The 27,158-nt window shown below is 44.0% G+C and overlaps 1 protein-coding gene across 1 annotated transcript in view; it reads right to left on the reverse strand.

Moving 5' to 3' along the window:
• The window catches only part of SMS (spermine synthase), a 74,082-nt gene extending 48,398 nt beyond the window's left edge, over positions 1–25,684 (reverse strand). The window contains exon 1 of the mRNA XM_032781220.2: positions 25,450–25,684. Coding sequence (XP_032637111.1) covers positions 25,450–25,501 — 52 coding nt within the window. The 5' untranslated portion in view covers positions 25,502–25,684. The remainder of the gene's footprint in view (positions 1–25,449) is intronic.
• Between the last annotated feature and the right edge of the window lie 1,474 nt (positions 25,685–27,158).

The following is a 27,158-nucleotide window of genomic DNA, read 5'->3' on the forward strand; positions in this document are numbered from 1 at the left end:
TTATGCCAGTGGGTGTTAGTATGTATTCACCCTCCACACAATATGAAAATATATAAGTGGCCTGGGAAAAGAGCAATCTGAGTGCCTGACAACTTGTGACAGTTCAAGGCATTGGATGCATGAATTTGAACTTGCAAATATATAAAACCAGTGCTCTGTAGTCCATAGTTATATGGCTTCAATAGCAGCAAGTCTGATCCTTTACCACACACTATCATTTGCTCTTACCGTGTATATATCCCATGATATAACAGTATGGCCCTATGAAATTTGTATCTATAGAGACACTAGCTATGTGTATTATCAACATGTGAATTTGTCAGCACATGTACAGTAACTGGGGTTGAGGGGGGAAGGGCAGAGGCCCCCCCACTGCACTCTTTTTATTTAGGAAGTGGCAAATAAATCTGTGGATTACGTACAGCTGTAGAAATGGCAGAAATCAAGGGCATTAGTCATATAATTAAGAAGTACATTTTCATTTACCTGATAGCATGCAATATTTCTGGCCCCATCCCAAAGGTAATTTATTGCTGTGGTGGGGGGAAGGAAGGGCAAATTCACCCACTTGAGCAGATTACAGGAGTGGAACTTATAAAACTAAGAATGTATATACTCTTAGGAAGAGGTGGAAATTTGGGAGCTCAGCGACCTCTGAAGAGACTTCATCGCTAAATGTGATGGTTCTCATAGCAGCAAAACAATTTATTCATTCAAATGTTTCTCACATTTACTTATTTTGAGCAGAGTCTTAGGCTTCCTGGTTTTCTAAAGTTTAGGGAGGCTGTTTGTTCTTGTAATAATAGCTTTTAATTGTAGCTTTTGTTGAAGGGATGTTTTTAAGAAGAAAATGAAGAGCATAACAAACCCCATTCTAACATGAGCTTTCAAACAACTTTTTGCTTCAAGTTGGTGAAAATATGTCCACTAAAAACAATTGGCCTTGGCAACAAACACCTCCCCCACTACTAAGTTTAGAAGCATTCTGTTCTCTGTAAGAAAAACACCATAGGAAAATCCTTTGTTTTATGCACACTAGATCCATGCAGACACAGAATGCAGGAAGCACAGCTCTGTACCAAGACTATCAAGGCATTTGGGAACTGGATTTTTAATAAATTTCCACATGTGAGCAGCCACCAATATTTCAAGTTGATTTATATCTCTGACTAAGCAGAATATTCATGAAGCTGGGTGGAAATGACTCACCTATTATTCAACTGTACATGGGAAAGTGGATCAACATTGGGTTTTCCTGTGTACCTGCTCTGTTTTATTAGGTTCCTCATGTCTATAATATGGGAGATGGGTTCAGAGAGCTATTTTTCCTTATAGATGGTCACAGTAGTAGAGAAGTTCTAAAATTATGCTATCAAAATAGGAATGTAGAAACTACACAATGTATACAGACCAAGAGTAAAAATGAATTTCTTTAATTCTCATAATGCTTAGCCCACTTGGAGCTTCTAGGAGATAGTGTAATAAAAGTAAGGTGACTGCTAGAGAAAGGGAAATTTTGCATGGAGAAGATGTAAAAGGAGTTCTTTGCCTTTTATGTTTGCATGTCTTGACTTCACTGTTTTTGCTGACTTACTCCTTGGTGGACTGGGGAGTGGGGAAAAAAGGTAAAAAACAAAACAAAATACCACATCCCACTAGGGAGTGATGTGATAAGACAGTGAAAACAAGAGCAACCCAGAAAGGAAGGAATTTTTATCTAGGCTGTTTGAAATTGAGTTTTAAAAAAAACTGATAAAGCCATTGCAGTTGGGACAACTGCTTTCAGAAGATTACTTTTCAAACTGAGAAATCTTCTACTCCAGTCCTACCTATCCATATCGCTAACCAAGTCACCGAAAAATAAAATTAATTATTTTGGGGGATGGGGAGGATTATAATTTGGGTCAGATCTTATTTACATATCATAAGCCAAGAAGAGAGAACTTTTACTTTTTGCAGGTTAACTTTGAACTGCTATTCTACTTTGAAAAGTGACTAAAGCAGTGTTTCCCAAACTTGGGACGTCACGTCCACCACTGGGAACTGCGCTCAGCTGGACCTGCGAACACGGCAGGTAAACAAACCAGCCTGGCCCGCCAGGGGCTTTCCCTGCACAAGCGGCATACCAAGTTTGGAAAACACTGGACTAAAAGGTTGTGTGAACTTGAAATGCTACAGCGGCACAGCTGCGCTGCTAGAGTACTTCATTGTAGACACTACCTACCCCAACAAGAGGGATTCCCCTGTGAGCGAAGGTAATCCACCTCCCTGAGGCACAGTAGCTGGGTCAATGAAATAGTTTTTTCATCAACCTAACACTGCCTATACAGGGGTTAGGTTGGCTTAACTAAACGGCTCAGGGACATGGATTATTTTTTTTCCCCGCACGAGTGATGTAGCTGGGTCAACCTAACTTTTTAGTGCAGACCAGGCTTTGTAAAAACTGTACCTTAGCTCTGAAACTTTTGCTACCTGTGGGAATTCAGAGCAACATCAGCTTTCCTAAGGGTATGTCTTCACTAGCAACATTAAAGCGCTGCCACGGAAGTGCTTTAACTTGGCTGTGTAGTCGCGGCACCAGCGCTGGGAGAGAACTCTCCCAGTGCTGTAAAAAAACCACCCCCACAAGGGGAGTAGCTCCCAGCGTTAGTGCACTGTCTACACTGCCACTTTACAGTGCTGAAACTTGCTGTGCTCATGGGGATGCTTCACCCCACGGAAGAAAGTTGCAGAGCTGTAAAGTGGCATTGTAGACAACGCCTTAGTGACTAAAGTTTTTGCTATGTTTAATTCTCACAAGCAGTGCAAACTGAATATAGTTATGAGAGGCAAGCATGATTCTATCCTTTCATGTGTACTGAAACAAAAATGCTTTGATGAGTTCCAGCTACAAGGCCAATATGATACAAATGAGTAGGAGCTACAGGACTGGGACCATTGCCATCAATTCAACACAATGCACATGGACAAGATTCACCATAGTTACGGATCTAGTCTATTTGCATTCCATTATATTACAGATACTCAAGTAGTTGTCTTTTTTTCTTGAATCCTAGTAAGGAACATGTTCACTTTTCTCTTTGTATTCACACAGGAAGGGGAGTATAAGAGAAACCTTGTTTCTTTTTAAAAATGTGATTGCAAGTCACACAAATTGTCAGGAGATCTGAAGCAATTGTGTGCCTGAATTCCCTGATAATTTTTGTCAATTGAAATAACATTAAAATAAAAAAAAAGTCTCTCCCTCCCTTCCCTTCCCCTCCAAAATATACAAATGAGTGGACAGTTGTGAAAATTCAGACATCAATACATGTAAAACAAAACAAAGCACAACTGTCTAGTTGCTACGCTCTGCCTGTGCTCACACTGCAAATACCTTAAGGGGTTGTCAGATGCACGAAGTGAACTGTAAAAGGTCAGTTAAAAAATCCAGTTTGATGTATAAATTGATGTCCCTTTAAAGCACATTTATAGTCTCAATTCTCAGGTTACAGAATTAAAAAACTGTTAATAATTACTGGTATTAGAGTAGCATCCAGAGGCCCATCGTGCTAGACACAAAAGATAGAGGACATTGCTCTAAAACATAAGTGAAATAATAACTAAAAATGTGTATGTTCACAGTGGCATTAGTTTTGCGAGACATCTAATTGCTTGAAGTTCTGCATCAACTGCGCCTGACAACTTCAGCTCTGAGAAAATTGATAAATTGACATGGCAGGATGTATTTACTCAGTCTTTAAAAAGGACACTAAAGGACACATATTTCTGTTTGGCTTCAAAGACAAAAACTTCATTTTAAACAAGATGAATTGCAAACTTCTGCCACAAGAACAGTCATTGTGGATTAAAATGTTTCAAACCTATATGAATATGACTGTGTACTGAGAAACTGGTAGCCAGCCCCCCACCCCACAGCCTATAATTAAACATAGTAAAAGCAGAATGTAAAGTCTGTTAGAAACCATAATCCCAGTATCCTGAGGAAATTCCATTCTATCTAAATCCCCCATGAAGTTTCAACTGGATAGCCCATTTTTTACTTCCCATTCTTAACAACTGCATAGCTGTATAAGCATTGGTTATACATCAGTGGATCTCAAACTTTTTTTTACTGGTGACCCCTTTCACATGGCAAACCTCTGACTGCAACCCCCCTTATAAATTAAAAACACTTTTTTTTATATTTAACACTATATAAATGCTGGAGGCAAAGCGGGATTTGGGGTGGAGGCTGATGTTATCCGAAATTGGGTCAGCTAGTAAGCTTAAGGAGGACTAATGACCACCAGAGTTTGCGGAAAGCAGCATGTTTATTATATTGATAGCTAAGCTCAAAAGAAGGCAGGGGGGAGGGTATCACACTCACACTCGCATACTCATGCTCCCAGGAAAGGCATGGCACTGGAGATGTCAGGATCCTTCAAGGTAAGTGTCCCACAGCACAGTGATGGATGGTGCACTGAAGGTAAGTCTTCCCGAGGCAGGATGGAATGCAACAGTGGGTCCCGCGAAGGGCCTCCACAGGAGGTACAAGCTTGTGAGTGTACTCCTGAGCACACAGCCTCTTCCCCTTTTAAGGATCAGCTCCTCATGGCCTGCACTAGAGATGACTTGGCTGCATCTGGTTGGTCACACTCCACCTCAGCCAGTGTCCATCCATTGGGTGTGTGAGTGCTGCCTAATTAGAGCCCCAGACATCTAGGAGCGCTTCTGATCTTCCAGCTGTTCAACCAGCCCATTCATCCCACAAGCATTCCAGGAGGGAGGGTGGGGGAAAGACACTTCACAGGTATTCAAAGAGGGAGAGGAGATGGGGGGTGCGGGGAGTGTAACAGACCATTTGAGCATACAGGTTATACAGAGCATACAGATCATTGCTGATTCTACAACAGTTGACAGCTCACGACCCCCCACGTAATAACCTTGCGACCCCAAGGGGTCCCGACCCCCAGTTTGAGAACCCCTGTTATATAGTACCATAGTTTGCATGGCTCTTTACAGATGAGAAATATGGTCATTCCCCCAACAAGTTTAGAAGCTAAACTGGATAATGTAGGACAGAGAAAGCCAGGGTTGCAAATTAAGGTGAGGAGACTTAGGCCTGATCTACGCTAGAAAGTTAGGTCTGCAAAACCTAGATCCCTCTGGGGTGTGAAAAATGCATGCCCATGAGCAGTGTAGCTATGCTAACTTAAGTCCCCACGTGGACAGTGCTAAGTCGACAGAATACCAAGTCAAAGAATCTAGTGTACTATTGGTGTTATTTAAAACATGGGAAATAGTAGTGCAGTGCCCAAATAATGTACCTAAATCTGGGCATTTTGTCTACGGGAGGTGGGGCTAGGGACCTATTGTTGAGACCACTGGTGCACCTCTAATAGTGGGAACACTCGCTTAGACAAGGTGCTGGTATTTTTACTACCATGTTGCTTGGACATTAACTGCCTAAACCTTGCTTTGAGTTGGTCTATTTGGCTACAAAATGTCTCAATTTTGGCATTAAATACTAAAAAAACCTCTTCCTTTTGTATGGGGTGTATTTATTGGCCTCTGGACTCCTGCTCATCTGAAGTCACACCCATGTTTTTATTTGTGAAGCACTGGGAGCTCAGGAGGACACAAGGAAGACATACTCCCTGACTTGAGGAGTTTAACCATCTAAAGCCATCATCCCGCAAGGGTGCTCTGGGTGAGCATTAGAGTTCACCATCACAGTGCTCCTTGAAGGATCAGGGCCAGCGCAGACAGACAAATCAAATCAGACCCAAGAGTCACCAGCCCATACGATGTTTTTTGTAACTGGTCATCACTAAAAAATCTTCAGTCCAATATAAAGTCTATCTATCCCAAAGCCAGATTTAAAATACTTTCAGAGTGGTTGAGATTTAAGCTATTTGGGAAGGGCGGGCCATTTGTTTCAAAGTTTGAAACACAAACAAAGGTCACACTTCAGTATCTGCTTTGATTTTTAGTTGCATAAACATGCATTAGCCTCACTTGTCAGAGATGATAAATCAATCTCCAAAACAGCTGCTTGACTCACAGAGCCTAACTACATTTCCTCAATATGAGAAGCACTTTTCCTGGCTTGTGCACAGCACAAATAATATTCCTTGCTCATTGGAATTCAATGACCTTGCTCCATTCCTTTTCTATTTTTGATGACTCCTACTTAACAGTTGCCCTAATGCAATTAACACACACACATACAAGTTGTTTCTTATTGTGTTAAGTATTTTATGGTTTTGCTTAGTTTAACCAAGCAACTTTTAGGTCCCTTCAGCACTGCTGGGGAGCTGGGACCATTTTAGGAAATACTTCCAACTAATCAAAGAATGTTTTTCAATTAAGCCAGGAGGGAAAAGAGGCTTAAAGACACTAATCATGCCTGTCAGAATTTGGCATGCTAATTCCATAAAAGGCGTACTTCTTGCAAGATAGCTGAAAGACAGAGAGAGAGAGCGCAGTGGCACAGTGATATACCACTTCTTTCACAGACAATGCTCACAGAGACTTGCACCAAAACAAAAGGGTGCAAATAAAAATAGAGATTTTCCAAAAGTTTGATATTGACAGAAATAAAGAAAGGGCTCTTTTGCCACCCAACCAGCTGTAATTAGAACAGCTGATTGCTTTTTCAGCAACAGTTTGCATGCAGACCAGTTCTTCAAGTACGGCCTGGGTTGAACACACCACACCACCATGCAAAAACTACACAGCAATGGTAAATGGAAAGCTTTTCCCAGCAAGCATGAGGTCTTAGGCCAGCTATTTCTACAGAATCTAATCTTCCATTAAAAAAAAGTTTATTAGTCCTTCTGGCTAAAATGATAAACTATCCAAATGTAAGTGTCAAGGTATTATTCCCACTTTGAACGTTAGCGTCCAGAAAGTGGGGACCTGCATGTACCCCTCTAAACTTAATTCCTAGCTTAGATCTGATAGCGCTGCCACCAACCAAAAACATAGTGTTTTGGTACACTTCCTGTCCCCCAAAAACCTTCCCTGGGGAACCCAAGACCCAAATCCCTTGGGTCTTAAAACAGAGAGAGATAAACCATTCCCCTTCCTTCCCCCTCCCTGGGTTACCCTGAGAGGTACACTGATCCAAACTCCTTGGATCCTAAAACAGAGAGGAATTAACCCCCCTCCTCCTTTCCCCCCACCAATCCCTGGTGAGTTCAGACCCAATTCCCTTGGGTCTTACACAAGGAAAAAATCTTTTAATTAAAGAAAGAAAAAAGTAAAAATTATCTCTGTAAAACCAAGATGGAAAATGTTTACAGGGTCTTCAGCTTATATAGACTAGAGGGACTCCATCCCCCCTAGCCTAAGTACAAGTTACAGCAAACAGAGGTAAAATATCCTTCCACCAAAATACACATTTTCAAATAAAGAAAACAAACATAAAACTAATCCGCCTTTTAACTAGTTAGTACTTACTATTATGAACATGAGAGACTGTGTTAGAAAGAATGGAGACTGATGTGGTTGCACGTCTGGCCCCTCTTAGCTCCAAGAGAGAACAAAGAACAAAACAAACAGCACAAAGACTTCCCTCCATCAAGATTTGAAAGTATCTTGTCCCCCTATTGGTCCTTTGGTCAGGTGTCAGCCAGGTTCACTGAGCTTGTTAACCCTTTACAGATAAAAGAGACATTAACCCTTCACTGTCTGTTTATGACATAGTCCTTCTGGCTAAAATGATAAACTATTCAAATGTAAGACAAAGCAATGTGTTTTCTGGGTTCACAGATGGCTCCAGTCCCTTTTGCCATCCTTAAGTTTGCCAAGTAGCAGCAGAGTGAAATTAAATGAGACTGACCAGTTTCCCTGCTGCTATTCAGAACTCTACTGACATCTGTGACATTATCAAGAATCACATCAGTTTCAAGCTACTGATCTTTGGGAAAACAACCCAGCAGCATCACAGGCAGACACTGGCTACGTCCCAGTAAAAGAGAGGCATGGGAAGAAAGATTAGCCTGGTGCAGAGTTATCCCTTCACAAGGGAGGGACGAGAAAATAATACCCTAGCAGACACCCACGCTCTCTCCCTTGCAACTAACAGTTCCGAGGGAGGGATTCAATAACAGAAACCCTCCATTCATTCTTTCAGCAGCAATGAGGCAATGCAAAACATAGAGACAGAAAGCTGCTTTCCTCTAGCAGCTAGGGAAGGATTGAATTTCAAACACCTATTACCCAGATGCTGAGAGATGAAGCCTCAAGTAACTCCTCCCTCCCAGAATCCAAGGCAGCAGGAGTTCTGGCCTTCTTCGAACGTTATTGATCCCCCATATACGGCTGTTGGGCTTCCCTCATCTTTCATATCTACCTTTGCCTATCAGATTCAGGCCTTCTGCTAGTAGGCATCCAATAACTTTTTCACGCACTGGTAGTTGAGTATTTAAGTCATGCCACTGTGCTGTCAACCTCTGTGTCTTGGAAAATAAAATACTGCAAGATATTAACTACTTAATTCCTTTTCCAAGATACAGTGTACCTAAGGGCAAGACCAAGGACTTATCACATAATTACTTAAAGCCAAGATGAATTGATTAACATCACTGATGAAAGCAAAGTTTCCTGCTTGCTGATTTTAATGATTTAAGGCACCTCGATTTTAATCTCATGCTGCAATCGTATTTTGTTTAGGGAAACAAATATTGGTTCATTCTCATTGGCTGATATAACAATTAAAACTCATTGATATGCAATCAAGTACCAAAATCCGGTACTTTTTTTTTTTTTGGTTAATTAAGTGGATGCACTATCTATACACATTTATTTAAGTAGTTATATAGTTTAAGTATACATTTATTCAGATTTTTTTTTATTACTGTTGGAATATGCATGTGACCCAACAATCTCTTAAACCCAACTGAAATGGGTGTAGAGAGGGGTTACACAAATCTCAGATCTGGTGTGCACATTCTAGCTCATCAAAGCATGTCATGTGAGGTTTCAAAAAGCCAGTATCACACTGGTCATAAATGTCATTGTGAAACGTATGTACATGTACTATGAAAGGAGTTATGTATCTGTACCAGAAAATTATGTTCTTAAGCACATAAGGTAAAAAGTAGGTCATCAAAAGGTGACATGCCTCAGACGAGGAACAGACAGGAGGTAAGAAATGTGCATCTCTCTGTGGGAATATAAATTAAGCATTGCTAGCTAACACAATGGTTGCCAATTTACATACAAAGTCAAATGTTAGCAAAGAGATGTGATTTCCACAGGAAAGGAGCCCGCAGGAAAAAAGCAAGCCATGGAGAGTATCCTGTCTAGGAGTAAAGACAATGAAACCTTGGGGGGGAATATTTCTAGAAGGCAAAGAAGATACCCTGGTATCCAGCACCTATGAAATAAAGTCAGCATGTTTGCATTCATGAAAGTAGGGGTCTCAGCCAACCTTGGCTGCAGACTTTGGGTGAGACAAGCATTTTTGACAGGAGGTTAACCTTTTGGTTGAATTTAGTTTCTAGAAAGCATCTAATGATTTTGTTTAAGATGAATGCATTTCTTTCCACTATTCTTACTCACTATTACTTGAATCTTTGATAATAAACTTATTCTTGTTTTCAATATACCTCTATCTGTGATGTTAAGCAAAATGCTGATCCTGAGCTGAAACTAACAACCTGGCAAGTGCTGTTCCTTTGTGATTGGCAGATCTGGTAACTGTGTAGTGTCCAGTGGATATGGGACTGAACATGGCAGAGATCGCTCCAAGGATTCGGGCATTGGCATGTGCCTATCACTACCTGTACAGAGAGAACGAGGACTGCAGAAGCCTAGAGGGTGGTGCTTGTGCAACCAGAGGCAAAAGATTTTCTGTCCAATAGAAACTGAAAGTACTTTTCCCCTCCTTAATATCCAGTGCATATTTATTTAAAGGGTTAAAAGATTATACTAAATGTAGGCATTAATGTAAGCTGTCATAATTTCAAGTTTAATTTGACAGGTTTATTTTTAAAAAGAAAAATGTATTTAAATACAAAATCTGTTCACTGATTTGTATCCACTCTGCTTAAAGCAGTCGTCACTTTTCAGAATGTAATGTGAAAAGGCATCACATTCAGCATATCTACTACATGTCTACTCAGGGTTACACTTGACTTAAAATAAAATAAGTTTTTATTGATTTCTAGTATTCTTTGTATTCCAATGCCAACACAACACAAAGGGGAGCTGGATTCTAATCCTTTTTGTACTTTGAACAGAAAGATTGTCATTCTGTTTGTCACCGTTTGTCACCCAGCTACCCTGGTATAACCCTACTGTACATAAGAGAGTTACACGGGTATAAATAAGGAGCATAACATGGCCTGCTGAGTTTAGCACCAGCATCTCTCTTTCACACTGAGGCAGAGGGGTTACACTGCAACCTACAGTTTTGGATGTCTCGAGAAAACATCACGGCGTAGTCAGGAGTTGCATGCCTATATCAGAGAGCTGAGGTTCACATGCCAAACACTTGCTAAGCAGACCATAACAGATTCAGAAGTGAGGGAGAAAAGCACAAGGTTAGAGTTTTCGTTTGTTCCTGCTTATTTAGGGTAAAGGAAATAAAAGAAAGAAAGCAGCAGAAGAGGCAGGTTGAGCGAAGACGTGTGCTAAAAAAAAAAAAAAGGAAATGCTGTTGGCTAGTATTCCATTGACAGCAGGAAGACCGGAGGGAGGGGCAAGATTCTGGTATAGCTAAGAGATGCTGTAGGCCAGAGCTCCACTTAGAGCAGGAAACCGAGGCATAGCTAGAAAGTGCTAAAAGAACAGGAGTACTTGTGGCACTTTAGAGACTAACAAATTTATCGCAGCATGAGCTTTCGTGAGCTACAGCTCACTTCTTTAAAACCTAGAAAGTGTTGTAGCCCAAGATCTGCTAGGAGCAGTGAGTCACTAGTACAACTAGGAAGTAGCTGGAACCCAGAACTCCACTAGGTGCGCGGAAGACTCTGGGTGATGGTTTCACGCCTTCAGGGGTGACAGAACTCTTTGCTGTTCAGGGTGACCCAGACAAGTGTGAAGCAACGCCTGGGGAAGTCTGGCTATTAAGGAGGGGGACAGGTGCCCCTTAGTCCACAGGTTATGAGGACTTAGAATCGATGGCTACAGCCAGTGGCTAATCCTACTGAGTCAATGGCAAGGAAGAGGTGCAACATACAGAGCCCCATTGGTGGTTCACTACTCTATATCAACTACACCTATCAGGCCTGAAAAACTCATTATACTTAACATATTGCTGTCACAGTTTCTGTCTATAAAAAATGTTGTGCGAGATTAAATGAAAGCCAGTGACAAACTGGTCATTAATATCATTGTGAAATCTATGGGAAATTATGGATACTTACTAATATTATGCTAAAAAGAGAGAGAGGTTTTATTCCAGATTGGAAGGAGGATAGTTGCCTCTAATGCAAAGTAAGCATTGTGAAACAACACAAAGGAAGTTTTACTTGCATATGAAGGCAGCAGGAAAAACAGGTGACAGAGGGATGTGAAACCAACAAGGGGGAATCTGAACCTCAGGATGTCATCCTGATTCTGGAAACTAAGACAATAAACTTGGGAAATATGAGGAGAAAGACATCTTATCTGAAACCTTCATGGAGGGAGGTGATTCATAAAAAGAGAAGTCTGGATCCTGATTTAATTGAAAAGTCAGCAAGCTTTTCAGAAGGATTTTGAGGGCGAGAAACTATTTGAGACAAATGATTATAACGTGGCTAAAGTTAAGTTTACTCTCTTAGAAGCATATTATACTTTTGTTTTATTTGTAACCAATTCTTTTTCCACTATCCTTACTCAGTACCACTCGAAGCTCTGCTCTTATTAATAAACTTATTCTTGGTTTTATTATAAACTCATCTCAGTAATATTAAATAAAATGTGAAGCCTCACCTGAACCAAAGAGGCTGGTGTGTACAATGTGTCTTTGGAGACTGCAAACTTGGTAATTTCTGTGAGTGTCCAGTGACAGGGGAACACTCTTCAAGTGGGCGGGAGTTGGGGTACACCTAAAAGTTGACCTGGCAAAGCGAAGGAGTACAGGAGGTTGGTTGGTGGCTAACAGACTGGTGTGACAGGAAGTTGACACCCAGTTTAGCACCAGAAAGTCTCTCTCAGTGGCAGGGAAGTAACAAGGTGAGTCAACTGATTTGGGATAGCACTATAGGACAGGAATGTCTACACTGTTATTTTTAGCTCACAGTGCAAGACCGAAGCAGTTGATTCAGTCTCTGAGACTTGCTACTTGAGGGGCAGAGGGAAGTTGCAGTGTAAACATATACTCACTGTTAGAAAACAAAAACAAGTCAAGACAAAAAGAGAGTGCCTGTAATCTGAAATCAAGTTTCACACATACTTTCAGCAACTCCTTGGAAGGCAAATCCTGGAGGAGAGTATGGAAACAACAGAACAAAACACTGGCTCCCAAGGCTGTAGGAGAATTCACTCCTGCTCCATTGCACCAGAGAAAGTTATCCCTGCAATGAGTGAAACTGACTACAACTCAGTTTCTCTCTAGCTGCATCTACACAAGAGAATTGCCACTACTGTAGTTTACACTGGGATGACTGAACCTAGGCAAGCTGCAACAGTGCATCCTTCCCATCCTCCCTTTCCCCCACTCCATCACCATTAGCCAACCTTTTGTAAGCAAGCAATACTTATGAGTCAACAGGCAGCACTCCATCCAAGTGACTGTAGATTGTAACATCTTCTCCACAGTCTTGACACAGACTGCAGATGCCATGGAAAAACATCAGTAGTTCCAAAGTCACTTCAGCAGTATCTACAGTAGGCTGTTTTGGCAAAATTCTTCCAGTGGTTCAGCTCTGCCACTCCTAGCATTAGCATACTGAGACCTAGGCACCCACTAGCCCTTTGTCCACTGCGTCATCCAAAACTCCTCAGAGCAGGAATACGCAACATGGTGGTTAAAATGCCAGTGATTAACTGTCTACATTAGCAGTCCCACCACTGGGGCTCTGCAAACGTAGTCTTGGGGTGGGGAAGAGGAGAGACGAACAAACCCTAGTGGGGGGAAAAAACAAAGTCATCCTGAGTTTTAAGACTGGAGATTATATTTTAATTTCTTTCAATTATTGTTCTAATTAGTGGTAGTACTTTAAGGAAATAACCAGTCTCAGAACTTTTCAGATCAAGTTTCTTCCTCAAAGAAGTCTGTTTTGCTGCCATCAGATACATTCGAATCATTAGCTTGGCTATAGAGGGAGTAATCACCAAATAGTACATCATCATCATAATACAGGTCTCTCACAACTTACGCGCATTTAACATACGCAATTTCAACTTTACGCGTATGGCTGGAGTGGGGAGGAGTGGCCTCAAGATTTAAAGGTCCTGGAGCACCAGCTGTGGCTGGGAGTCCCAGGGCCTTTAAATCACCCAGTGGGCTCACAGCTGCAGAGGTGGCTGGTAGGCCCTGTGGCAAACTAAAGGGCCTGGAGGAGCCCTTTAAACCCCGCCCGCAGTTCCAGCGGCTGGGCAGGGGTTGGGGGGCATTTAAAGGGCAGTGGGACTGAAACCCCCACCTAAGATAAGACTTGCCTGTAGTGGAAATAGGCTCTTTACATAAAAACACAAGAGATTATTATTGTCGTCAATTATTTTTACGTAGACAATACAGTAGACTATTGGGCAAGTTTGGTTTTTATTTTATTTAATTTTTTATTTTATTTAAATTAGTCTTAGACTTACAGTCTAAAAAGTATAAAAAAGAGGATGGCTTGTAAAAGAAAAAAAAATTGTTTCTCCTACAATTTGAGTGAAGCTGAAGTATAACATTTAAAAAAATGGACTTCAATTTACATAGCATCCTATTACAGCTAACCATTATTGTTTGTACAACAGCTTCATAATGCCAGCAATGTTCTGGGAATAGCAGCTAATGGATGCTGCAGAACCAACAGAGTAGCAAGTACTGCTTATGGGCTTCCAATCATAACAGTAGGTATTTTAAAATCATTTCCCCTTCTCTGCTTGTTTAGCATTAATAAGCTCACTAACACTTCAAAACTGAAGTATGAATGTTTTTATCATTTCTCCCCCATCCCCACACACACACTCATTATTATAGGGTTCCCAATTCTTACTTGGCTGCCTTTTTAACTACAGAGAGAACTTTGTACAGACTTTGCAAACAGTTAAGGAAAAGATAGGTCACATTTTAGGCTAACCCACTGAGTGACATTATCCTTTTATGCTTTACACACTTAGCCTTATAATGGGCATTTCCCCATTTAGGACCATATGAATGGTATTTGTGTTTGGTTCAATTAACATCTTGCTGTGGGAAGAAGCAAGATATTTAATGAACTCCTACGGCAAAAGACCAAACAGCAGATGGTAAGGAAAGCCTACATTTTGAGTCCACTTAGTATTTCAAGTTCTCCAATACCAACACTGGAGAATGTACTGATGTACACATGCCTGGGATGTTACTTACAAATCCCAATGCATGAGGAAGAGAATACATCTTACTTCCTTTTAAGTGCCTGAAATTCACTGATTGACCAAAGAAAAAAAATTCCCTCAGTATGCTTGTAAATTAATTAGTACAAATTTATAAAATAATTGTGTGCATGGTAAACTCTGCATGCGATTGCCCCAAGAAACACTTTCCTGGTAGTAGTGTGCTTGAATGAAGCTCCGCTCCACTCCACAAGCTTAACAGATTTAATAGAAGATATTTGCTTCTTCTTGACTGCCACTTTTAACTATAGCTGATAAAAAAGAATGAACGTTTCATGCAGGTTTTCCTAAGAAGCAGTATGTTTTTCCAAGCTCATCTCTATTGGTAGATAGAATAGCTCCCCTCCACTGACTTCTTTAGATCCACGTCTAGTCACAGCAGCTGAGGATCCGGCCCACTATTTTATTATAGCTATTAGCACACCAAAACTGTTCACATTTTACATAATGTCACCTGGCCCTTTGTCATGGTATAATTCCCCACTCTGAATCTTAGCGTCCAAAAGACGGGGTACCAGCATGAATTCCTCTAAGCTTAATTACCAGCTTAGATCTTGTAGTGCTGCCACCAACCAGGAATTCCAGTGCCTGGTACACTTTGGTCCCCTCAAAACATTGCCCGGGGACCCCCAAGACCCAGACCCTCTGGATCTTAACACAAGGAAAGTAAACCCTTTCCCCCACCGTTGCCTCTCCCAGGCTTCCCCTGGAAGATTACTGTGATTCAAACTCCTTGAATCTAAAAACAGAGAGGAAAATTCACCTTCCTCCCTCGTTCTCTTTCCCCCTCCCAGACTCTCCCTAAGACAGAAAGTAATCCTAACAAGAGAGGAATTAACCTCTCTTCCCTCTATTCCCTCCTTTCTCCCCATCAATTCCCTGGTGGGATCCAGACCAGTCCCTGGGGTCTCATCAGAATAAAAAAAAAAAAAAGTTCTTAAACAAGAAAAGTTTTTAATTAAAGAAGGAAACAGTAAAAATTATCTTTGTAAATTTAAAATGGAATAGGTACAGGGTCTTTCAGCTATAGACACTGGGAATACCCTCCCAGCCTAAGTATACAAGTACAAATTAAAATCCTTTCAACAAAATACAAATTTGAACTTCTTCCAGTCAAATACACATTTGCAAATAAGGGAAAACAAACATAAGCCTAACTCGCCTTATCTACCTAGTACTTAATATTTTGAATCTATAAGAACCTATATCAGGAAGACTGGAGAGAAACCTGGTTGCATATCTGGTCATTCTCAGAACCAAGAGAGAACCACCACCAAAAACTAACAGCACACACAGAAACTTCCCTCCCTCAAGATTTGAAAGTATCCTGTCCCCTGATTGGTCCTGTGGTCAGGTGACAGCCAGGCTTACCGAACTTGTTACCCCTTTACAGTCAAAAGAGATATAAAGTACTTCTGTTCTATTAACTTCTACTATCTGTTTATGACACTCTTTCATCCAAAAATATTAAATAGAACTAGAAGACAAAGATGTTTGATTCAGGACTTTGATATGTCTGTTCATCCAACACCAGCTCTATTATTATTCTTGTCAGATTCTTAAGCCATACTACCCAAGAGCTTTCCAGAAGTGCATTAAGCAACATGATTAGTATTTGTCATGTCTAGTACTTCCAGTGTTGTAAATGGGCTGCTGAATCCTGGAATGAAGGCAGGCTGTCTGTTGGACTGCAGAGGAGGAATGGACCAATGACACTTGACTAGATTTCCTGAATGAGAGCAACTGGGGGCGGGAAGATGCACTAGGTAGGAGCATAGCGCTTTACAGCAGTTGGGGCTGAGCTCCGCTGCTAACTGCAGAAAACCTGGACTGATGAAGCAGTTTACCACTGTAGCACGGCACATGCTGGGCCTCTCTGGTTTCGGCCCCTGTTGCCTTCTTCAATCAGTCAAGATGCCTCAGCTTGATCTAACACCAGTGTTCTTTATTTACAGTTGTTTTTCCACCACCACTTTCCACCTACACAGAGGTTTCTCAGCCAGCTTTGCCAAGTGCAGGCCTGAGCAGCAACAGACCAGAAGGCTCCTGGCTGCCACCTCCCTGTGTGCCTGGCCTCCCTCCCTGGGAGGGAGGCCCTCATTTATAGCCCTGGTTAATGAGGCTGGCAGGTGCTGCTCCTTAGCAGGCAGACACTGGCAACAAGCCCCAATCCATTCCCCTTGATTGAGCCTGGAGTGGCAGGGGCTGATCAAGTGCTTCTCACTCAGCACCCTGTCACAACCACCCTGAGCAGTTTATCATGGTTTCTTCAGAGGCAAGAAATGTTATCTATTTCTACAATATGTAATAGAAATATCTAACAGGAGGAAGCATTAAAGGGATATCAACTTAAAAATCCACAAAACACATCTAATTAAAAACCACTACTATTATTACAATAACCAAAAGAGTAGAGGGCAAAGTCCCTTTTGTTTACTCTGGCCTGGTTTACACTACGCATTTAAACTGAATTTAGCAGCGTTAAACCGATTTAACCCTGCACCCGTCCATACAACGAGGCCCTTTATATCACTATAAAGGGCTCTTTAAACCGGTTTCTGTACTCCTCCCTGACGAGAGGAGTAGCACTGAAATCGGTATTGCCATGTCGGATTAGGGTTAGTGTGGCCGCAAATCGACGGTACTGGGCCCCGGGCAGACTATCTATCAAGTAGCGGGGGGGGGAGGCACCATGGGGCTTTCAGGCCAGATCACAACCTAAACTCGGATGCACTGGCCAGTAAAAGGAAAAAGCCTGCACACTTTTGAATTTTATTTCCTGTTGCCCAGCGTTGATCTCTGATCAGCACAGGTTCCATCGCAGTCCCAAATCCAAAAAGTAGCTCAACATGTGACCATACAGGAGTACGATCGATCGCTGTATGGGGACAAATCGTTCTACTCAACGCTTCGTTACAGAAGACTAAATGAAAAGCATTGAAAATTCTCCAGGCTCTGATAGAGGCACAGCAGGGACTCAGCACAGTGCTGCAGACAAGCGTAACGGAAAGCCAAAGAATCAAATGGATGCTCATGAGGGAGGAGAGGGGACCTGAGGATCCCGCTATCCCACAGTCCCCGCGTCCCAAAAAGCATTGCATTCTTGGCTGAGCTCCCAGGTGCTGTATGGGTAAAACACTGTCTGGGGGGTCAGAGGATATCTCGTCATTTATCCCCCTCCCCCCACGTGAAAGAAAGGAAAAAATCGTTTCTTGCCATTTTTCAATGTCACCGATGGTCTACTGCATGCGTCTGGTAGACACGGTGCTGCGGCGATGAGCAGCAGCACATCCCCTCCCTTCCTTTTCCTGATGCAGCCATTGGGACAAAATGGTGGAAAAACCGTCATCAAAACCATCCGGAGGCTCCGGCTGGCCTCGGCGAGGTCAGCTCGGGAGCCGCTGGCAAAAATGGGATGACTCCCGTCAGCCACCCCCCTCCCCCCCCCCCCCCCCCCTCGCAGACGGTACAAAAATGCTGGATAACCGACTCAGAATACCAGCTGGAGCCTGAGCTCCATCAGCGCCCGCCCCCCACCGCCACCCCCGACCCTGTCGTGCTAAATAAAAGAATGCTGTACTCCCTGGCTATCATACGCAGCGGGAGGCTGCGTCCTCTCCCCCGCACCCTGTAATGTCCTGCTGGACATCATAAGCAGCTGGAGGCGGCCTCCCCCTCATTTTTTCACTCAAAAGTCAGTGTTTCTTATCTGCATTCTTTATTACTTCATTCACACAAATGGGGGGACATTGCAACGGTAGCCCAGGAGGGTTTGCAGGGAGGAGGAAGCGAACGGGTGTGGTTATTGCAGGGGCACCCCTGATGGCATGCAGCTCAATTCTGCGGATCTCGGGGCTCGGACCGGAGCGGCTGTGTCTCTGCTCTCTAGTAGACTTGCCCATATTCAGCAGGACTGACGATTTTTTAGCAAAACATAAAGAAGAGAATGACCTGGGGAGTCATTCCCATTTTTGTCCATGCGCCCCCGGCCGAGCTCAGTGAGGCCAGCCAGGAGCACCCATGACGGCAGCAGACGGTACAAAATGATTGATAACCGTCATCGCCAATTCCCAATTGCAAACGGTACAAAATGATTGATAACCATCATCTCATCACCAATTTACAATGGCAGACGGTGCAATAGGGATGGTAACCATCTCTGCTACCTTGCAAAGGCAAATGAATGCTGCTGCTGACACACCTCTGTCAGCAGCATCCAGTACACATACGGTGACAGTGACAAAAGGCAAAACGGGCTCCATGGCTGCCATGCTATGGGATCTGCCAGGGCAATCCAGGAGAAAAAGGGCGCGAAATGATTGTCTGCCGTTGCTTTCACGGAGGAAGGATTGAGTGACGACATTTACCCAGAATCACCCGCGGTACTGTTTTTGCACCATCATGCATTGGGATCTCCACCCAGAATTCCAGTGGGCGGGGGAGACTGTAGGAACAATAGGATAGCTACCCACAGTGCAACGCTCCGGAAATCGACGCTAGCCTCGGTACATGGACGTACACCACCGAATTAATGTGCTTAGTGTGGCTGCGTGCACTTGACTTTATACAATCTGTTTTACAAAACCGGTTTATGTAAAATTGGAATAACCCCATAGTGTAAACATACCCTGTGATAATTTGACTATGTGGAGTTAGTTTCACTCTTCCTCCCCCACAGACACTTAGTCCTGTTTCTGTGGGTCTTTCACCCAGCAAGAAGGAAAAGAAAAACCCATTAAAAGAACAGAAAGAGGAAATTATAAAACATCAAAGGCAATGAAGATGCTAATACAGTACCTTCCCCCCCCCTCAAATTGTTTAAAATAACTAATACAGGTAAGTGTGGCAGATAACAAGTCCATAAAGAGCACCCAATAAACACAGATTTGTGTACAGAAAAGAATCCAAGATGTGCCAAATAGAGAGACAAGAAGAAAATAGCAGAGAATCCTGTGGCACCTTATAGACTAACAGAAGTTTTGGAGTGTGAGCTTTCGTGGGTGAATACCCACTTCGTCAGACGCAGGTCTTCACCCACGAAAGCTCACGCTCCAAAACTTCTGTTAGTCTATAAGGTGCCACAGGATTCTCTGCTGCTTTTACAGATCCAGACTAACACGGCTACCCCTCTGAAAGAAGAAAATAAAATACTTCACCTGGCCCGCAATCTAACAAGCTTCAACCACCACCATATTTAACTTCACAGTTCTTGAATTAGTTAACCTAGTCTACAGCCAGGTTCTCTACCAAAGCTCTAAAGTACAGTATCGCTCTTGCCAACCCTTTACCAAGGGATGTGGTATGTTTTCTGCCACTTGGGAGCCCGGATATTTTTGTGGTCCAGGATTTACCAGACTTATATTATACAGGAAGTCAGCCTAGATAACCATGAAGTCTTGAATTCCTTGTTTTTCCTAGATGACGCTTTAGAGGACTAGCTAATTGTTATGTCATGATCCCACAGGCGGGTGGGAGGATGGAGACTTTGCATGTTCTTGCTGACAGGGCTTGACAGGTATTTCAACTGAATGATCCATCGCTCCCCTCCTCTCCCCTCCCCTCCCACTCAAGAGTTTTAAACACAAAATCATATCCCTCCCATTTCAAATTAAGGCTGGGAAAGATGGAGATCAGGTTTGTCTTTTGCAATGTGTGAGGTACAGGAGAAGCTAGATGGAGGAAGCACTGGTCTGCCAAATAAATGCAAGTGTTCATTCAACAGAGAGTTTATGAACTGCTGGTTCAACAGGTAGCTACTACTTTATTGTTTAAATCTCTATGACCTCAATCCTATGAAGATCTATACATGTGCTTTACATAGTGTGTAAAGTTATGCATAGGCTTACACAATCAGATTTTCATAAATGCCTAAGGGAGTTAGGCAAATATTAAGTGTGGGATTCACAGGGGGGAAACTTTGGTCCTACAGTAGCTGACAGGAGTTTTGTAAATGCCACCTTTTACATACCAACATTTAGATACCATTGGAATTCATAAAAATCCTTTTGGCTACTGCTTAATCCTGTAGGCACACAGGCACTTTAGGGATCAAAGTTTCCATAGTTTAGAGTCCCTGAGGCACCTACATTTCAACAGCTAGGCTCGTGCACAGTCGCCCAAGTCCTGAGATCACTAAGCAGAGAAGGCTGACCCTGTTAAGACACCTAACTCTATGAGAGGATTCACAACTGTGAACCTTGAGTGGAGGGAGATGTCTCCCTCTGGCCTGGAGTTAGTTACCTAACTCTCTTTGAGAGGAGGAACTTACACAATACTCCTCCTCTCCTAGTCAATAGGAAATGCTGAGTTTAGGTGGCTCCCCACTGAACATGTTGGCTTTTATTAATCTCTTTCTTAGGCCCTCTCTCTCCATACATTGCATAGCGGGCCTGGGTGCCTAACTCAGGATTAGGACTTCCAGTAGGTGCTACAATGCCTAAATCCCCCATAGGCTGCTATAAAAAAGCCCAGTCTAGCTTGTATCCAGAGGAAAGAAACTTAAGTATACTTTTTAATCATCTGCTTTATATTGTCTATATTTCACCTACTAAAAGTACTAGATATAATTAGGTATCACAAGGTCTTCTTACTTTTATATAAACTGTCCATTCACAGAGAGTCATGACTAAATATATTACCATACATTAACGTTTCCTAAACCACAATATCATTCAATAGCCTGGAATGATATAGTTGGTATTTGGGAGTAGGAGACATTTGAAAAGTTATATACTAAAACAAGACTCTCCAGTTGCTGTCCCATGGCAGAGAAAGGTAAGGCATATAGATAACACACATTACTCTAACAAACAAGAACTGTTCAAAGATACATCAACAGTTTGTTAGCAGTTTCATAACATTCCAGAGCACTTTACCATCAACCTGCAACACTGCTAGCTGCAGCTGTTATTTTTCTGTTCAACAACTGTACTGCCCATATAGGAGATAAAAAACAAGCTAGTTAATAACCTTTGATTCAGCCTTTATATCCAAAACTTATTTCTATAGATTATATATACTGGTTTCACTACAGAAATCATACCAATATTTTGTTTTGGGCCACTACTATATTAGAGGTGAAATTCAATATAAAAAAAACCCACAACTTGAGTTGAGGACACTGTCATCTGGGGAAAAGAGACTCACTCCTCTTCAAAGACTGTTCACCTCCAGAAACACACAAGAGTAAAAGTAGTTTTCCTCATTCACTGATGTACTGGATAACTCTTCCCTGTTTAGTCAACTTCCCCTTTTGTTGTTAAGGTGAGTACTTCACACACACTAGCTGGAAAGAGAAAAGTGTTGTAAAAACAATAGGAAAGTAGGATTTTAAAGACACAATAAGGCAGATGTAACACCTGAAAACATTGCCTCCATTAACTAAAGGGGGGGGGGCATAGAAAAGTATTGAGGACAGAATATGTTGTTAAGTACACAAATTTTTACAATTATTTTCCCTTCTGTGATATCCTTTTGGTTCTCAATGGTTCACTAAAAAATGTATCATCCTGCACTGAAGCTTCTAGAATCTATGTTATCTTCACTGAAACAGAATTCCTAAAAAGGATTTGTTTAACACAGGGGAATGCCTGTCCCAAACCCAAACAGCCTGGAAAAAGTACTCCTAGGGGCATTCTGCACCAAAAAAATAAAAACTCAGTGCAAAATTTTGCAAATTATATTTGTTAAATAAATGTGGATATTCCAGCATGGCATTGGGGAGACAGGCCATTAACTGCACAGATGTGGGAGATCACTGTGCAGCACCCCCTCCGACACAGACTCAGCAGTGAGGCTACATCCAATCCACACACAGCTCAAAGACCGGGCCTGCAGAAACACCCCAGGGCTCTGCCCCTCCAAGCCATGTGCACCATGTGTGGGCAGGCAGGATCCAAGCATGGAGAGGCTTAGTGTGTGAGGGATCCAGGTGTGGGTTGAGAGGGTTCTGTGTGGCGCAATCTGGGTGCAGGTGGCTCAGGGATCCAGGTGTAGGGGGGAGCTGGATGCACACGGGCTTGTTGGTGGGTGGAGGGGGTTGTGGGGGCAATGGTAATGGGACTCTGTGGGGGGGGTCCAGCTGAATGTGGTTGGGGGTCTGGGTGTGTGGGGGGGTATAGAGCTCGGCAGGGGCATCTGGATGTGGGGGGCTCAGTGAGGGGTCCAGATGCTGGGGGACTGGGGCTCACTGGAGTGGGGATTCAGGTGCAACTGGCTGGGGTTCAGTGAGGTGGGGATCTGGGTGTGGGTGGCTCGTTGGGGTGGTCCAGGTGAAGAGGGAGTGGGGCTCATTGTTAGAGTTTCAAGTCAGGGAATGAGGCTCAGCAGGAGGGTCTGGGGTACGAGGGGATTGGGATCTGGATGCACTGGGGTTGGGTGGATGGGGGAGCAGCTCCCTGTACATGGATCCCTCCTCCCCTAGCGATGGATGCAGGAAATAGGGGGTGGGGGTAAGTGTGCAGAGCTTCCTGCATCTGAGGGTGGGTCTTATCCAGCCCTGGATGCAGTGCAGGGGAAGAGGGGGTCCCATCCTCCTCAGCCCAGCTGGGATTATCAGCTGAGCCCAGCGCAGGATAGGAGCCACCACCCAGGTCTTCCCCATCCCCATCCCCTACCTCTCTGATGGCTGCCCTGCAACATACTTCTGGGGAGGGTCGCATGACCACTCTTGTGGCTTCCCTTTGCTTTCCAGTCAGAAAGTCGTTTTTCTGCGGGAAAGCAAAGAAAACCGCAAGGGACATAAATTATGTGCATGTGCAGTGGTGCAGAATTCCCCCAGGAGTAAAAAAGAGTGCATTCAACAACAACTAAAAAAAATTATTTAAAATAAGTATTGTCAGAGTAATTAATAACTAGCAAAGTAATCAAGTGTTTACTTGCCTCCTTACGAAGCTATCAATTTCAATCTACAGACTTTGACTGGCACTCAAAGTTTACTACAATGCTCTCCAAAAGTGAAATGTATCACCTATCTAACTTACCAAATAAAATTAATACTTTTATTGAGTTTTGGCTGGAACCTGCCGTCCCATCATGCAACTGACCAGTCTGTGGCTGCAGTCAGTAGTTAAAATCTGATCCGAGCTCACTTTTATCACTACTTACTGCCAGAAATTCTGCACACCAGCACCTGATAAGAAATTCAGAGATAGCTTATAAAATTATAATAAATTATGTTGGATGTGCGTCCCCCTACTTTGTGTTGACCCAGAAAAAAATCAGCATGTTACCTCAAAAATTCCTATTGCCCCATTTTAAATAAGAGAAAAATGCTACTTTTAGCATTTCGCTGACAAGTCATAATAGACTACATAATAAAATGCCACAGGTCAGATTTTCAGGACATCCCATTTTACAGTAATGTCTCCTCCCCAAGGCAACCTCAGAAAGTCTAATATGGATAGGAGGTTTTTAACAAAAATATCTAGTTTTTAATAAGAACAGATTTTAAAATGTTAAGGTGTTAAAAAAAGTGAACGGTACAGAGTTTAAATTGTAGAAGTTTCTGGTTATCAGGGAATAACGTACAGATTATCAAGGGGTGTAAAATTCGGTTTAAGATGATGGCATAAGGAATACATAATCTGCAATATCCCCAACTGGAGGTGTAAAAGGTTAATGGGTCAAAGTACAGATATTGACATATGAGAGTATGTTGTTCATATAATGGCTACATTCAGGTGTGGAGTATCGTGAGTGGATACGATGAGGATGGAATGACCCTCATTTGGTGAGATTTAATGTTCAGTGAGTTTACAGCTCCAATTCATATGGTCCAATAGACAAGTACATGCATAAGTCAATCTCACAGACTGAAGTCTTCATGCTAAATCACAGCATGTAAGCCATGAATGCACATCCTCACCAACTCCCTTCCTATAGCACCTTAACAAAAGGATAAACAATTAAAAACAAAACCTGAGTCTTTTCTAGCTTAGCTACCCCTGTCCTTTGCAAGAGGCCGACAAAGCACATTTCCAAACCAGGTCTCTGAAATCCGAGCACTTCCTTGTTTCCTCTCTCCATATCATATTGTTGTATTTCCCTCCAACCCTCCCAAACACAAATACTTCATTTTGCCTCGCTCTATTTCCACACTAGGCCAAGCATTACCTTGGCCAGATCCCATTTCCCACCAGGATAAATGCAGAAAAATAAAAATAACCTCGCCACGAGACAGTCACCCAGCCAAGGACAGAAAAAGGTTATGCACGCGCCAAAGAAATGCTTAATAGCAGCAACATCCTTCCCCCTGGCGCACACAATTTTAAGCGACAATCCACTTATTTGCACTAACACTTGCATCTAGGCTGGCGAAGCAGAGCTGCACTAGATGCGTTGCTAGGCAGGCCGCCGATGCCGAGCGGACTTTGTATTTTTTTTCCCCTACCGGTCGGAGAAGTGAATTGTACGGAGACGGACAGGAAAGGGGTTGCATGGCGAGGCATGAGAAGAGCTGCGCGCCCGGAGTGGCGGACGCATCTGCATGCCTGGGGGGAGGCGGGGGAGCTCCGCACGTACGGGGAGATGCAGGGCAGGGGGAACCTGCACTCCTGAAGCGAGAAGGCAATTGCATACAGAAAGGGCAGGGAGAGCTGCATGCCTGAGGGGGGCTACGACAGGGGGGGGCCTACAACATGGGGGAGGGGAGCCCACGGGAGACTTGCAGGAGGGGGGGAGCAACCTACACGCCGGAGGGAGGGCAGCCGGATGCCTGCACGGAGGGAATCAGCTGCGTGCCTAGAAGAAGGGGGGTGCAGGGTGGGGGATATCTGGAAGGAAGGAGCGCAAGGATTTGAGCAGGGAAGCGCTCGCATGGGCGGCAGGAGCTGCCGGAGGGCCTGCAGCCAGGAGCTCCCCCTGCCCGCTGCCTGACTGGCCAGCGGCGGAGCACCAGCCGCCGCTCGGGGCGCTAGCAATGGGGAGCGCGGCGGGCGAGCTGACCTGGGGCGCTGAGCAGGAAGTCCAGGGTGCTGTGTCGCGCTGCTGCTGCCATGGCGAGGCGGAGCCCTGTGCCATGCCTGGTGGCGGCGGCCGCTGCTGCTGCTGCCGTCCGAGCCTGTGTGCGCGGTGTGCGGCGGGCTGTGGGAGCGCAGGGGGAGGGACCCGCCAGCGCCGCCCAGCCCACTCTGGGGGAGCGCAACCGCGGCGGCTTCCGGGGGCCAGGCGGGGCTGCAGGCGGCCCGCAGAGGCCAAACCTGGAGGCGGGGAAGGGGGGTCTCTGCCTCACTTCGCTGCGGTCCACAGGTCGTGGGACACTGGGCAGTAATTAAACAGCAAACAAAGCCTGGCGCCCTACTGCGCCCCCCCAGCCTAGGTAGTAGCCCCGCAGCTGGCAGTTCTTGGCCCGTGGTGCTCCCACACTGTGGCAGGACCAGCCCGCACAACACTTTGGTTCCTTGAGTTGTAAGCCGAGCAGGGAATGAAAGAACGGCCATATTGGGTCAGAGCAAAGGTCCAGCTAGCCCAGCAGCCTTTCTTCCAATGCTAGGCACCTCAGAGGCAATGACCAGAACAGGTAATCATCAGGTGAGCCAGTCCCTGCCCCGGCATCAGGTAGTCAGAGGTTTAGGGACACGTAAGAACCTATAACCATCTTTTTGTTGTGCTTCTTCAGTGCCCAGCCCGTGACTGGGGCTCCTGTGTTCAACAGCACTGCAAAACAAATACTTGTCATAGCTTTAGGTGGTTCAGTTGCTGCCCTGAGCCTCGCTTTGGAACTTGATGGATTCTAAAGTTGGGCCCTTTGAGGCAGACAGATGCTACCTGTGCTGCCACAGCAGAAATACCCCTCCACCCCTGGAGTTCTCCCAGGGCCTTGTTTCACAGAAATACCACAGAGTGCCCTGTGTTCTCCCACTACTAACTTTGTTGCTTAGCAGGAAGGCTGCTGTCACTCTCCTTCAAAACATTTAAGAAAGGCTGCTATAAGGAAACTTAAAATCTTTGAATAAAAGGAGAATGGCGAGATGAGATGCTGCATACCACAAACAGCAGATGAAAGAGGCAACATGTAAACAATGGGTGGTAGTAAAAATTTTAGTTCAAGCACCTGTGGCTGGTGTGACATCCAATAATGTATCATTTTGTGGCCTCATGGTTACAAAAAACTCCACTGGAACATGCAACCAGACCATAGTGGCCCATAAGATGTGTCATGGACTAGCTAGTCCTTTGAGGCAAGCTCTGCCTATCATTTAGCAGCTATCCCTAGCTTTACTGAGGAGCTGCCATTAGTTCATTACTGATCCCACTGGGTGTAATGGGGCTTAATTAGAAAGACTGACCCCAGCTGTGGTGGTGGAGCAGGGTGAGTACTATTCAAATAGAGCTGGGAACTCAGAAGAAAGGTGGACCCTAGAGAAAGAAATAAGGGGAGTTCCCCTCCAGGAAAAGTCCGAGGCAGTCAAGCTGAATCACCCAGAGAGGAAAGGAGAGGAGAGGCCAGGGGCGGCTCCAGGCACCAACACACCAAGCGCATGCCTGGGGCGACAAGCCATGAGGGGCACTCTGCCAGTCGCTGCGAGGGTGGCAGGCAGGTTGCCTTCGGTGGTATGCCTGCAGAGGGTCCGCTGGTCCCACGGCTTCGGTGGACCTCCTGCAGGCATGCCGCTGAATCCGCGGGACTGGGGATTTCCGCAAGCAAGCCGCTG

This window comes from Chelonoidis abingdonii, chromosome 1 (genome assembly GCF_003597395.2).
Source record: "Chelonoidis abingdonii isolate Lonesome George chromosome 1, CheloAbing_2.0, whole genome shotgun sequence".
Classification (NCBI taxonomy): Eukaryota; Metazoa; Chordata; order Testudines; family Testudinidae; genus Chelonoidis; species Chelonoidis abingdonii.